Source organism: Sarcophilus harrisii, chromosome 2 (genome assembly GCF_902635505.1).
Source record: "Sarcophilus harrisii chromosome 2, mSarHar1.11, whole genome shotgun sequence".
NCBI classification, from domain to species: Eukaryota; Metazoa; Chordata; class Mammalia; order Dasyuromorphia; family Dasyuridae; genus Sarcophilus; species Sarcophilus harrisii.
The window spans coordinates 553,758,110-553,772,828 of record NC_045427.1 but is presented as its reverse complement, the minus strand read 5'-3'; the positions used below and the strand labels follow the sequence as shown (position 1 = coordinate 553,772,828).

Below are 14,719 nucleotides of genomic sequence, written 5' to 3'. Positions count from 1 at the left end.
CACATGTAAAGGACAAGAGCCAGTTAAAATTAGGGAAGTTCAGGAAAAGTTCAGAGAAATACTATATCTGGCTTTACATTTTTAGTGCTACTTGGTGTTCATTGATATCTCTTTTGGACTCTTTCTGCTGCTAAAATCAATGGCAAAGGATAGTGCCTAGTGTTTGAGGTCAGGTGAAAGGTCAGAATTATAGATGCAGAAAGTGTCCAGAAAAGGATTCTTTGCTGTACCAATTCTTCTTCCAGTGATAATTTTACTCATCACCTCTTGGGCTGCAGGATTATTTGTAAAGAAGTATGAAGACTGTTTAATTCCACTATTTTCAGAGATATGTAGAATCTATCTTCAGAGAATGACAAGAATCTCCTGTGTAGCTTTGGAAATATCATTCTGGTTTTTCTTGTACAGCAAGATAATCGTATATGTATGCCTATATTGGATTTATACATATTTTTACCATGTTTAACATATATTGGATCCTTGCTGTCTAGGGGGAGGGAATGGGAGAAAAGAGGGGAAAATTAGAACACAGGATTTTGCGAGGGTCAATGGTGAAAAATTATCCTTGCATATGTTTTGCAAATAAAAACCTTCAATAAAAAAAAGAAATCATCATTATAGAACTGATAGTTGAAGGCATAAAAATGAGTCAGCTCTCTGAGAAAGAAAATATAAAAAGAGAGAAGAAGAGTAAAGGAACAAGAATTTGGACTTTAGAAATTGCCTTTATTTAGGATTTGGAGGGGCCAGAAGAAGCAGCTATGAGTATTCTTTGCTACAGATTCTAGCAGAAACATGAATCACCCCCCAAAATAGGTTAATACTAAATATGTGTGAAGCCAGATATAGCATTTCTATAAAGAATTCAAACTTTTGCTTTATAACAGTTACACTAGAAACAATTATAATAATGATATTGAATAATAGAAGAAATTCTTCTGTTCCCAGTTTCTAAATGTTCACGTGTATAATAGTTGCTCACATCAAATAAGGAGTAAAATGGAAGATTACAATTTTGGGAAAAGTGTCATAAGTACAAATTTTTGTTTCAGTAGTAATGGTAAAGATTTACATACTTCCGTTTGTTTTATTTGTTAATTTTATTAATTTTTAAAATTCCTCAATTCAATTTAAATTGTATATTTAAAAAAAGTTTTCTATAAAACTTCACCATTCAGTATATTGCACTTTAAATCAATGACCAATAAAGAAATGAATACATACATATATACATATATGTATGCATAGCGTATGTTTATATAAACTGTTGGATTTTTTTCATTTTTTAGTTAAGATATATGGATAGCCGAGAAGATGAACAGATTCGGGGAATCACAATGAAATCAAGTGCCATTTCCCTACATTATGAAAAAGGTAAAACTAAGGTTCTATTAGAGAATATTTTAGTCCTTTGCTCTTTTTTTTGTGGTAAGTTGGCACTTTTGAATTAATTTGCTTATTATAATAATTCCTTTTTTAAAGGAATTAATTTAAAGTGTTTTAATATTAATAGTTGCCTTCAAAAGGTCTTAGTGGACTTATGGGGCTATTGTCATTCTATGAAATGGGTAAAATAACTGTAGTATAGTATTAAAGACATAAAACTAGAATTCTTAGTGGATAAAGATGAATAAAAAGAAAGATGTTAAAGCTGTCATCACACAATATGTGTGTGGGGAAGAGTGATAAAGCAGTATCTGGTGATGATTCTTTTGTGCATCAGCACTGTATAATATAACACTTGTCAGTCAGATGCCTACTTCTGCTAAAAGAGTTCTTCCTTTTCTACGTAGCTTAAAAAGGCCAAGATCTCCTATTGCATTTAGGACCATCTCCAGTCATCCCAATCTATATCTGGCCACTGGACTCAAATGGCTCCAGTGGAGAAAGGAAGGCAAGTGACCTTGCCCAGCCTCCCTGACTTAAATCCAACTCATTTGCATGTCATGGCATCCCCTCCTTGATGTCATGGCCCTCCTTAAGAAAGACAGACAACAACATTAACAATGGAGTACTTGGGTGGTCACAGATACAAACTAGCATGTAGATTAGTCATGGAAGGAAGTAAGCCTTTTACAATTACACTTTAACAGTAAGAAAAGTCAGTAGAGAATGAGATTCATGGCCTACCTATAATACATGCTGGGTCTATGACCTTAGAGAAATCATTTAACCTCTCATGGCTATCTAAGACTGATAAGTTGCAGAACAGGTGACAACTTACATTGGCAGAGGGAAATCCTCACTCTGAATAATCAAATTACAAGCTCCATTAAAAAAAAAAAAAGAAGGCAGAATAACATCACTTGAGGGACAAGCTTTATATATTCTTTTCCATTTATGGAAGACTTGTAGGAAGGGGAGAGTTGCTGCCAAGAAACTCTTTTCTTTCTTTTTTCTGGGTTCTATCATTCTGACTGTTCTTCAAGGACCACATCAGTTCCTACCTTCCATAGTCCTCCTTTTTTCTCTCTTCCCCACAATGGGAAGGAATCTCTTTGAAATCTTCTATCTATTTGTTTGTACTTTTCTCCTGGAAATTATTTAATTCTACCATAGTTAATAGTGTTTTTGTTCTGTTTTCATTTCTGACTGTTTGTTCCTTGGGAGTCAGAGCCTTTGTATTTCTCTCATCACTTAGCATAGCACTGGCCATGTTATGTACTCAGTAAATATTTGTTGAGTGAACTAATTTTATAAGATAGAGACAGAATAGAAGCATAATGCTAAATATGTAAAAAAAGAAAAAAAATAGCAAGAAAAACATCAAAAAAACCAGAATGGACTAAATTAAAACATTTGAATAAGAAAATGAATATGTTTAAAAATTCTTTAAAAAACTTCCAGAAAGAAGCAGATTATCAGAGCAAAGCAGAGATGTTTCATTTTTTTTTCATATTTTTAAAGCTACCTTTTAAAAGTTAGGATGATGTAATGTAGGTGTAAGTTTTATATAATTCTCACCACATGCATAACAAAACTTAGAGGTGTTCCCTTTGAAAACCAGTGATTTAGACTCTTTAAAATTTTTTAATTTTTAATTTGTAAAATAAACATTTCTATAACACACTACAATAAAAAGATGATTGCATATCTTCTATGTAAAGTTTACTATTCCTTTCAAATATATAAAGAGGTATTTTGTAGCTTCCTTTTTTTTCTTCCCTCTCCCCCAAAATGGTTCACAAATAACTTGGCCATGCTTTTTCCTCAAACTGTCACCTGCAGAATTTTATGTTATAAAATATGAAGTAATAATTGCAGCAATAATAATTGAATAATTAGATAGCTCTTGAAAGTTTAGAGGGTGCTTTCTTCATCATGCTCCCGTAAGGTAGGATGCTAGGTAGGAAATTGAGACTCAGATGTGGGATGGTGAGAGACTCTAAATGGCTAAATTGAGACTTGTAGTTAGAACCTTTGTCTCCAGATTGTGAGTGTTCTATAGGAAGACTTTCCTGCTAATGATAATGAGGTAAATTGAATTTATTTATCAAAAGTATTTATTGTGTGTAATAATTTTAGGGGATATGGAAAAGACCTGAAATTTCTGAAAATTCTTTAATTCTGAAAATTCTCCATTTCCCTGTTGGTATTTATGTTCTTGAAATCTTCTAAAGAATATTAAAGTTTTGTCAGAAGTGTTTGGTAGCCAAACTTATTTGTAAAACTCTACTTTAAGAGAAATGAACATCAGTAACTATGACTTTGAACGAAATAAGCTCTTTTTATCATAGTTTTACCTTTGTCCTTGCATTTGGAATTTGTGTTTTTTAATCCAGCAGATGAACAAGATGCATTGTAGACCTTTGAGCTGGGGAGTGACATAATGAAAGGGATGTTTTAGGATGATAAATCTGGAGGTGGCGCCATGCAGTATATGCTGGGGTATATGCTGGGGTTGGCGCGAAGACAAGATTAAGGCCAGGAGAGGGAGGAGGGAAGTCAATGACAAAGGTGTGGCCACATTCTAACCACCCTCATCTTTGCAAGGTGCTATATGAATCCCAGAGAGCTTTACAGCCATTTCTGACCCCATGGTGATAATGAAGTAGGTCAATATGTAAAGGATCTGCGATTTCTTCCATGGCCATCTGTCTTCAGTAGAATAGTACATCAATCTTAGCGCCATAAACTCGGAGAGTGTGAGGGATATGTCCTGCTTCCTAAATCATGAGCTCTACAGGAGTAGCTTTTGAACTTTGTCTTTTATTATAATTCTCACCACATGCATAACAAAACTAGAGGTGCTCCCTTTGAGAACCAGTAACTTAGACTCTAAAAAATTTAAAAAATTATGTCTTTCTAACCTAAAGTCTAAAACCCCATCTATTCTACCTTGGTGTCTCTTTATAACCCAAAGAATAGACCTGCTATTACCTGTAGTTTACAAAAGGGGAAACAATCCATTGGTGGGGCTAGAGTGAACTCAGGCCTTGAGATTTTGAATTCAGTGCCTATTTCCACTGCACAATGCCAGTTAGTACCTGCTGCAGTGGGGTGGTTTATGCTGCTTTGTGTCAGGTGTCCAATTTTTTTTTTTTTTTTTTTTTTTTTTTTTTTGCTGAGGCATTTGGGGTTAAGTGACTTGTCTAGGGTCACACAGCTAGGAAGTATTAAGTGTATGAGATAAGATTTGAACTCAGGTCCTCCTGACTTCAGGGCTGGTGCTCTGTCCACTGCGCCACCTAGCTGCTCCTGTCCAACACTTGTACAGTAAAGGTAAAACATTAGCTTAAAAGAGGCCAATATTTTAAAATGTTTGTTCTTCATATCAGCATCAAAAACAGATGCAGTTTTCCATTAATTATGATTACTGCATTCTTAGCCTCCCAAAGTATGATCATGATGCACAAATGACTGTTCTCCAAGAAGTTTTCATTTGCACTCTTGTGAGCTTTAGTTTAGTGGTTTTGTTTTTTTTTTAAACCAATTTCTTCTTTTTTCTAAAGATTTAATGTTCCCTTGTCTCAGAGGAAGAGGAGGCTATGGCAAATTCATATAACTGCCAGACCTGTGCTCTTCTCTGTCCTTTGAATTTTCTCATACTCATCATTTTTATACAAAAATAGGAACTGAACCACATTTTCATATTGATTCCATTTTGTAATAATGAGTTTTATTGAGGGCTTTTTGCTCTTGTGTTTATGACCAGGTTCTTGGATCTGCTGTCCCAGATTTTTGGGAGGGAAGATGTAATTTGCACACTGTTACAGACTCATTGAATAACAGTTCCAAATTGTCCTTTAACAGAAGGATAGAAATGTTCTCTCTATGTAGTTCTTCTTTCCATTTGCTTAAGAGGTTTTCTTCAAGATTGCTAGAGTATATCCAAGTTGAATCATATCTTTTGATAGGAAAACTTTAGGATAAAAAAAGTTTGAACAAAATTATGGACATGCATCGTTTTCTTCAAATGTTTTGTTTTCACCCTTTAAAATTAAGGAAAGAGGTAAGTGACTTCCTTATGTTTTTTTAAAAATGAAGGTAAAAGTAAAAGATGGACTTGTTATTCTCAGTAGACATGACTGAATGAATGAAAAAACAGGTATTAGGCATTTGCTACACATGCTATGTGCTGTGCAGAGGACTCTAGCTACAAAAATTAAAGAAACCAAGACCAATCCCTCCCTTAGGGAACCTATATCCTAAAAAAAGTGATGGCCAGGGAGAGTGTTTTGGTCTAGAAAATATGTTTCAGGTAATTGATTGCCAATCCTTTCAAGAATTTATAGTGTTGTCTTGATTATCTATTATAGATAGAAAGGAAGAAGGATAAAACATTATAATCAGGAACTCAGTGTGGTACAGTGGGATTTCTGAGATGTACTATATGTGTTTGGGCTCTCATTAGTCAATCAGTTAATCACCAAGAAGTCCCAGGTCTCAAGGTGGGAGTTGGATGGCAGAGAATCTAGAAAGTGAAGTTTTCCCAATCAATCCAGGGCATTTAGGAGAACTGGCTTGTTCACTTCTTTTTATTTTAATAAAGCCTTCTCCTTGTTGGATCTGTGTCTGTGTTTAATAGGTAGCGGTATTTCTGGCAATTCTCTGTAGTGGCCAGAAACTGGAAACTGAGTTGGTGCCCATCAATTGGAGAATGGCTGAATAAATTGTGGTATATGAATATTATGGAATATTATTGTTCTGTAAGAAATGACCAGCAGGATGATTTACATGAACTGATGCTGAGTGAAATGAGCAGGACCAGGAGATCATTATATACTTCAACAATACTATATGATGATCAATTCTGATGGATGTGGCTTTCTTTAACAATGAGATAAAACAGATCAGTTCCAATAGAGCAGTAAATGAATTGAACCAGCTACATCCAGCGAAAGAACTCTGGGAAATGAGTGTGAACCACTACATAGAATTCCCAATTCCTCTTTTTTTGTCTGCCTGCATTTTTTATTTCCTTCACAGGTTAATTGTACACTATTTCAAAGTCCAATTCTTTTTGTACAGCAAAATAATTGTATGAACATGTATGCCTATATTGTATTTAACATATACTTTAATGTATTTAACATGTATTGGTCTACCTGCCATCTGGGGGAGTAGGTAGGGGGAAGGAGGGGAAAAATTGGAACAAAAGGTTTTGTAACTGTAAATGCTGAAAAATTACCCATGCATATATCCTGTAAATAAAAAGCTATTAAAAATAATTAATGGTGGTGACAACTGTTTTAGTCATTTCACCCCATTTGAAATGGGGACCCTTCATCTCATCATTTTACCGGTCATGTGGGAGATCTTTTGGCTGGTGTGTGTGACAAGTGAACTTGCTCCTTAAATGATTCTCCATGGCTTACTGAAAGATCAGAGGACTCTTGGGGAAGAGTGCAAGATTCTTTTCTCTTAACAAATTTCTAATAGCAATAAAGAAGCTCATCTGGAAGGTATTGCCTTTGGAGACAGGAATTTCTGTCCTCTTCCTCTGCTTAGTTGTTTTTCCTTTTGCCTTGAATGTTAAAATTCGCTGAATGCTTGTGATTAACTTGTTCCTTTGAAATAGAAAATTTGTTCTGTAGGAGTTAATGCAGTCAGTACTTAACTCCCAGGATGGTATTAGAAACCTCAACACATATAGTTTAAGGTTTTGTCTCTCCCAAAATGCCGTGTGTGTGTGTGTGTGTGTGTGTGTGTGTGTGTGTGTGTATTTTAGGCGCGCTATTGTAGAAGAGAAGATACACGTGCTGGTAGTTTATTTTTATGTTGTTATTGTTATTGTTGTTTTAATTAGGGAAAGGAGGGAGAAAGGGAAAGAACAAGGATTTTATTAAGGGCTTACTTTGTGCCAGGCACTGTGCTAACTATTTTACAAATATTATCTCATTTAGACCTCAAAGGTGATAAATTATTAGAGCAAAGTTGTCAGTGACTAACCTGGAGTAAAAACACAACAAGCAGAGTTTGGATTTTTATTCTACTTTTCCTAACTTTTGGCCCAGCATCCTCTCCATTCATTATATTACATAGCTTCCCTTATTCACAAATAAACTTTATAAATAAAGTTATTTAGTTTTCTCTAATTTGATAAAGGATAAAATCCAATGGACATTAGATAAGGGATTTTAACACAAGAGTTCACTAATTATGAAAGCTTGGGGAAGGTACTTAATTTTCAGTGATTCCTTTATGTGGGTGACTTTTAAAATCTTGTATCCCTTCCCCTGAACTCTCTCCCAAACTCCAATCTTATATTTCCAACAGTTGCTACATATCTCCTTCTCAAATTTAGAATGTCTAAATCAAAATTAGTATTGGGCCTCCTCACTTTCCATTCACCCAAATCTTTAAACTAACTTACCTCACTTGCCTCCAACAACTTTCAATTTGCCCCACTCCCAACTCCCTCCTTCTATTAATGACACTTTTTTTTTTTTTCAATTGAATTTTTGGCTGTTAACTTTGGCTTTTTTATCTATAACACTCCATGGCCAATTTGTAGTCTAGTTTTATAGGTTTTACTCCTGTAGTATTTTTCGTAATTTTCTGTGATTCCTGTTACCCAGAATAAAATTCAAACTTTTCAGCATCACCTTTCTTTCCAATTTGAGGAGCTTTCTTTCCAACCTTATCTCCCAGTACTATTTTATTTGAACCCTACCTTATTGCTTAGTCAAACTTGGATTAGCTGCTGCTCCTGCTGGGCCTTTTGTTTCATTTCTCTCTACTTTCTCTATACTGTTTCTTTTTGCTAGAATTTCCTATTCTCTGGTTGTCTGCCTGTTCAAGTCTTGCCTGTCAGCATCCTAATCCCAGATGTCTCCTCTTCCATTTGTATTCTGTCTCCCAATATAAAAGTTCCTTCAGAACCTCTCAAAAATACTTTGTATGCTTCTCTCATGATACTTATCATATTCTGCTTTGCATTGAAGATATTGTGTATGTCTTTATTCTATACAACTTTCGAAAGTTGTATAGGTAAAGGGTAAAGACTATGTTTTATTTATTTTATGTATCCCAGAGTACCTGACATAATGCCTCTTATATAGGGGAGTACCTGATAAATATTTATTGGAGTTCAGCACTTTGAACTAGTTCTTTCATCATGATTGTTTGGTCCCATTAAGCATCTATACTGTCAAATATATGCAGTATGAATATGAAGTAATGAGACTGATTTTCTTGTGGTTTGTGGAATTTGTTATTATTTTGTAATTTTGTCTAACAGCAGATCACATTTATATAGTATTTTTAAAGAAGTTTACAAATTGCTTGTACATATTTACTGGTATTTATTGATAGGATTGTTTGTTGTTTCTCATTAAGTCTGTCATCTCTATGTGCAGAGTTCCCATTCTTATAATTGCAGTATTAACTATTTTATTAAACTTTGAAAATCTTGTCTCGTTTTTCTTCATATGGATACTGTGATTAGATACTAGGATGCTATTTAAAGCCACCTGTTTTTTGGGGTCGTATTTTGAAATTGCTATTAAAATGGTTTTAAAATTTGAGAGATATATCACAAAATAGGAAAGCCATCCTGGCCGTGAAGTAGTTAAATCATTTATTTATACATATTACATAGTTCTTCCTTAAAGAAGGATTAACTTTTAGTTGTTAAGTGTTGCCCTAGGACCCCAGCAGTAATAACATAAAAAATTCCTTAATTTCTACAAGTTGTTGAAAGTATGGAAAGTTACTTTTGTAGAGTTTATTCCTTTAGATCATTGTTTGGAGTATTGTATTTAAATATATTGAATCTGTCACTGGAATAGCATTATCTTGGGACTCAATTAAAATGCTATTATATGTTCTATGGAAAGACATATTTCCTACTTTAAAAAAGGAATATATTATTTTGCTGTTAGAAGCCAAATATTGGAATCAGAACTAGCCACAATCAAAGCTTGGCCTAATAATGGGTAATGAGGATTTGTTGACAAGAGAAAAGATGGCTACATAAGACTAAATCTAAAAGTGTTCTATATCATGTAAATGTAAAAAAGAATTAGGACAAATTGATATGACATAAAGTAAATTGAAATGTAACTGTTTATGGTGCTCCTCATTATATTTTATGATGCAGAATAACTCCTGGAATTTTAAGCACTCTAAAGCAACCTGGATTGTAGTTATTTTTGTATTTCTGAATAATATGAAAAGATTATCTTTTTTAAAAAGGTAAATTTTGCTCTTAAAGTTGTATGAATTTGATTAAATAAGTAAATTTGATAACAAATAATTTTATCCAGAATGGTTTATAGTGAATGAAAAGCTCAAAATAATACCTTGTGATTGATTATAAACATGAGTATAAAATTAAGTGATCAACTTTGCAAGCCATATGTGAAAATAAGTCATATCTTTGATGTTTCAATAAAATCTTGTGTTTTTCTTTTGAAAGAAGATCCCTAAGAAAATAAATGAGAGAAGGTCTTAAGAATGATATTGAAGAATTTAAACTATTCTAGTTTTATCATTAACTAGCTCTATGATATTGGACATTTCACCTCTCCTATGTGAGTGTCACCTCTCATTTCCATGAACAAAGAATGAAATTTTCTCATTTGCATGAACAAAGATTGAAACTAGATGGTCTTGAAAGTCCCATCTCATGTTAAAATTATGATTCTGTGAATCTTACCTAATTGGTGGACCTTACCCAATGAAAAACTATTATTTGGAGGTAGTTGTTTATCAGCTATGACACAGGAGCTGAGAGTAATGGGAACCTGCATATTTTGTTTCAGAGTTGTTTTTTTTCCTTCCCACATGATCACCACTTCTTTTTGTTGTGAAATAAAAGCCTTTATGCGTGCTTAATTATGTCCAAGGAACAAATGGCAGAATTGGCAATATGAAACTTGTTTATAAAAGAAACTTTTTAAAGTACAAATGATTCTTATCTCAAGTTGTTGGGCGCTGGAATCTGTTAAAAGCTTAAGACTGTTCTAAGATTTTGGTTTCCCCTTTATTTATTCTTTAGACTTGCTCCAAGTTTCAGACTTCATCTTTTCTATTTTAGGATATTTTCTATCAGGATGTTAGTAGGATGCAATTTTGCCCTATTTCTCTGCATTCCCTTTCCTTTCCAGTTTATCATGGCCATTGGTTGGGAGGGACCTGATCTTTGTTTTTTTTTTTTTTTTTAATTAAATTTGTCAGAATGTCAGGCAGGAACTTGCCTCATATGGAATGCTATATGGATGGAAAGAGATCACTCCAACTACCTTTATACCAAAAACTAGAAGTCCTCATGTGGAACAGAGGATGGCATTGAAGTTGGGTAGGGACAGATCCTTAAGTTTTGATGTAGGACTTTCTGTGAAATTACTTTACTAGTGTGGAATTTCTTTGTTTTGTGACTAAGCACACCTGTTGAAATCCTCTACATTTTTAAAACTTGATTTCAGATGATCAGGAGTACCTCATTAATCTAATAGACTCTCCAGGACATGTGGATTTTTCCTCAGAAGTGTCGACTGCTGTCCGAATTTGTGATGGCTGCATCATTGTGGTAGATGCTGTGGAAGGAGTCTGCCCACAGGTAATGTACTGTGAGAAACTATGGCATTTACTGGGAATAGCCAAGGGAAATAATGAGCCACCAGAAAATTCATAGTAGTAACTAACTCACATTTGTGTAGCATCTTAGAGCTTACAAAGTGCTTTCCTAACAACAACTTTGTGAACAAGGTAATACAAGTTTTGCAACCCTAATTTTACAGATGATATAACTGAAGCCCATGGGGTGAATTAATTTGCTCATGGTCACAGAGCTAATAAGTATCAGGCAAACAATTTTATCCAATATGGTTTCACTCTTTTAACACCAAAGGAGCCCAGGGCTCCTTTTACTACTCTACAACTGCTTCCATCTGTTTTGAACTCTTAAGGATTAGCACGGTGTACTGGATCAAATGTAGGGTGTGTGTGTGTGTGTAACTTGTATAGAATATATATATATATATATATATGTATGTATGTAACTTATATACAAGATATGCACAAAATTTAATGTTAAAATTGAAAAGATTTTAAACATCAGAGGAAGAATGAGGAAACTGATGTCCAGTAGCTTAAATTAAATTTGGGACTTTAATTCCTATCATTATCCCCATTATTTTCCAGATGATGTTAGAGAGGTAATTTATTTTGCTCTGGGTGGAATTAAGATTCAGGTTTCCTGAGCCCATATTTGGCCTTCTTCCCATTCTTCCATACATCCTCTCTTGACAAAAATTTAAAATCAAGGGGCAGCTAGGTGGTGCAGTGGATGGAGCACCAGCCCTGAAGTCAGGAGGACCTGAGTTCAAATCTGGTCTTAAACACTTAACACTTCCTAGCTATGTGACCCTGGGCAAGTCACTTAACCCCAATTGCCTCAGGAGGGAAAAATTTAAATCAAAGAAAGGTAGTCAAAAAATTCATTCCCCACTCTTGGTGATTCTTAAGTAATTATCACATCCTCAAAGGTAGCTTCTGAACTAAGCAACCATTCTGGAGAATGAGAAATTAGGGGTGCATGAATGATGAGGAGGATACTTTCTTGGGTCATGCTTGCTACCTTGCTGCCATTGGTGGGGAGTACTCTTCTTAAAGTGAAAGTCAATCTGGCAATCTTGCTGCTGAGCCTATTGCTTTGGAGATCTGAGGCAAAAACAAATCACTTGGGCATCTGATTAAGCAAATTGTTTGTTTTCTTTCTTTTTAAACCAAGGTTATTCCGGTTTTTTTTGTTTTGTTTGTTTGTTTTTTTGCTGAGGCAGTTGGCAAATTTGCTGGGGCATATTAGTGACTTGCCCAGGGTCACACTTCTAGGAAATATTAAGTGTCTGAGATCAAATTTAAACTCAGGACCTCCTGACTTCAGGGCTGGTGCTCTATTCATTGTGCCACCTAGCTGGCCCATTATCCTGTTTTTTGATAAGTATATTGATTCACAAATGTGAAATGACTAAAGAAGCTCAAGATTGCTCTTCCCGCCTTGAAAACATTGTATTTGTGGAATACCTCCTGTGTAGCTAGCTGCCTTTTTATTTCTAGAGCAGAAAATCTGGAGAAAGAGAGACAGTTAAGAAGCCCTACCCTATTGAAAAGATGTTTTCTACTAGAATAGTGACTGTGAACCTGAAAAGGAAGTTCCATGGATGGTACAAACCTTTCTGAAAAGGATGGATAAGTGGGATAACTGAGGTGAAATTCTAGGAAGAGAAACCAATGCACGATTTTGAGTTTAGAAGAATAGTGAGCCCAGAAAAACAAATGGAACTTTATTTTCAGCTCTGAGTTCAAGGTATAGTGTAAATGTAAACCATGTGGAAATTGAGCCATGTTTCTGTTCTTGCTGCCTCATCCATTTCACTTTTCATTGCTATAACTCCTTCAACAGTTTCTTGCAATTAATTGTACCCTGATTATCTTCTCTCTTTTATTCTCTTTTAGTCTATGACTTCTGTCAGTAAAACTCATCAACTTTAGCTTTGTGCACTGACTACTGCTTTAATTGCATCACAAAATTCAGCTTAGAATTGGATTTTGATTCAAAACCTGATTCTGGCACTTACTGTGGCCATCTCATTTGAAAACTGAGAATAATAATAAGAAAATATATTGTTTGCTTTACAGGTTGTTGTCAGGATCAAATAGGATGATTCATACAAAAGCACTTTGTAAACTGTGAAGCATTTTATCACTGTGAGCAGCTGTTATTACCAATGGAACATCTCTCTAACCCTTTTGTCCCCAAATTTGTCACTTCTCCTTATTTTATAGCTCAATACTTCAGGAAAATTTTCCTGAGTAACCCAGTATCATTTTTCTAACCTTTCCAGCAAATGCCTAATGAATGACTTCATAATCCTATGTATTCCCACTAAGCATTGTATTTGCTGACTATTTATGTGTATTGGATTTTGATTAGATGGGATGAAGTGTATTGGTTATTTTGCATTGAAAGTTTTCTTAATGCCATTTAATTCTGTCAGGACATGAGCTGTATTTACTTGTGTGTTTTTATTAGACTCAAGCAGTTCTTCGACAAGCCTGGCTAGAAAACATCCGCCCTGTTCTGGTAATCAATAAAATAGATCGTTTGATTGTGGAACTTAAATTCACACCTCAGGAAGCATATTTTCACCTCAAGAATATCTTAGAGCAGGTACAGTATCAGATTATTCTTTTGTTATCAAACTGGGGAGGCCAGAGGGAAATTCAAGGAGGACAGTCCCTGTGGTTTACATTGATGTGATGTATGGCATAACTTCAGGAAAATTAAATGAAGCTTTCTTCTGAAAAGATCAGTTTTTTGAATGTATTTATAGGTAACCATTACTGGGAAGCTTTTGCTTCCTAATGGATGGGTATATATAATCTGAGAGAAGGTAGTAAGTAGAGTGGTGGGAAAATTTAAAATACATATTAAGATGTTTTGTATCACTCATTTAGCACAATGCTTCATGTATATAGTAAGTGATTAAACAGATACATGTTTATTCATTAAATACCTTCAAGTTTGCTATGAAATAAAGTTAAAAGGATCAAAACCAAATCAAATCCAATATATATATAAAATCTTCCTTACTATATTTTTAGGTCGTGTTTGTCATCAAACAGTATAACTAGTGAAAAAATTCTTTTGGGTTGTCAAGTTTGTCAATGAGCACTGTTTATGTTGGGAAATAAAAATAAAAATTTGCTAGAGGATTTGACAGTGTATATTTGTAATTAAAATATTAAGATGACTTTTTAGAATACCACCTCTGATTTGGCTTTACTCTGAACAATTCAAACTTGATAATATCTTATTCTAAGTAAGGTCAAGAATATCTTTGGTAAAGTAAGGTGGACATACATTTTCTTCTTAAATTGAGTATAAATTGGCAGCACCCTTTACTCCTAGAGTTAATTACCTGGAATTAGGGAGTATGTACCCCACGATAATTATCCCATAGTGGCCATTGCTTACTATCTGGATGACATTTTTGTATTTTACCTGTCTTCCCTAGATTAATGCACTCACTGGGGCTCTTTTTACTTCTAAAGTCTTAGAAGAATGGGCCAAAAGAGAAACTGAATCCCAAGCAAGTTCAAATTCTGTACCAGGAGAGCAAGTTTATGACTGGAGTGCAGGCTTGGAGCATACAGATGATTCACACCTTTACTTCTCACCAGATCAGGGAAATGTGATATTTACAAGTGCAATAGATGGATGGGGCTTTGGGTAAGTCTGTTTGAATCCAGTAGAAGTTATAGTCCTAAG

General features: G+C 34.5%; 2 protein-coding genes across 3 annotated transcripts in view; one reads left to right on the top strand and one right to left on the bottom strand.

The window, feature by feature from the left end:
• EFL1 (elongation factor like GTPase 1) overlaps positions 1-14,719 on the top strand; it is a 196,461-nt gene that overhangs the window by 8,633 nt on the left and 173,109 nt on the right. The window contains exons 1-5 of one of the 2 annotated variants that reach the window (XM_031955657.1): positions 1,290-1,374; positions 10,624-10,744; positions 10,872-11,005; positions 13,481-13,618; positions 14,466-14,680. In XM_031955657.1, the coding sequence (XP_031811517.1) occupies positions 1,366-1,374; positions 10,624-10,744; positions 10,872-11,005; positions 13,481-13,618; positions 14,466-14,680 (617 nt within the window). In that variant the 5' untranslated portion in view covers positions 1,290-1,365. Of the gene's footprint in view, positions 1-1,289; positions 1,375-10,623; positions 10,745-10,871; positions 11,006-13,480; positions 13,619-14,465; positions 14,681-14,719 lie in introns of those variants that run through there. The other variant, XM_031955656.1, reaches the window with a different exon arrangement.
• SAXO2 (stabilizer of axonemal microtubules 2) overlaps positions 1-14,719 on the bottom strand; it is a 90,332-nt gene that overhangs the window by 38,025 nt on the left and 37,588 nt on the right. The gene's annotated exons all lie outside the window — the stretch shown is intronic.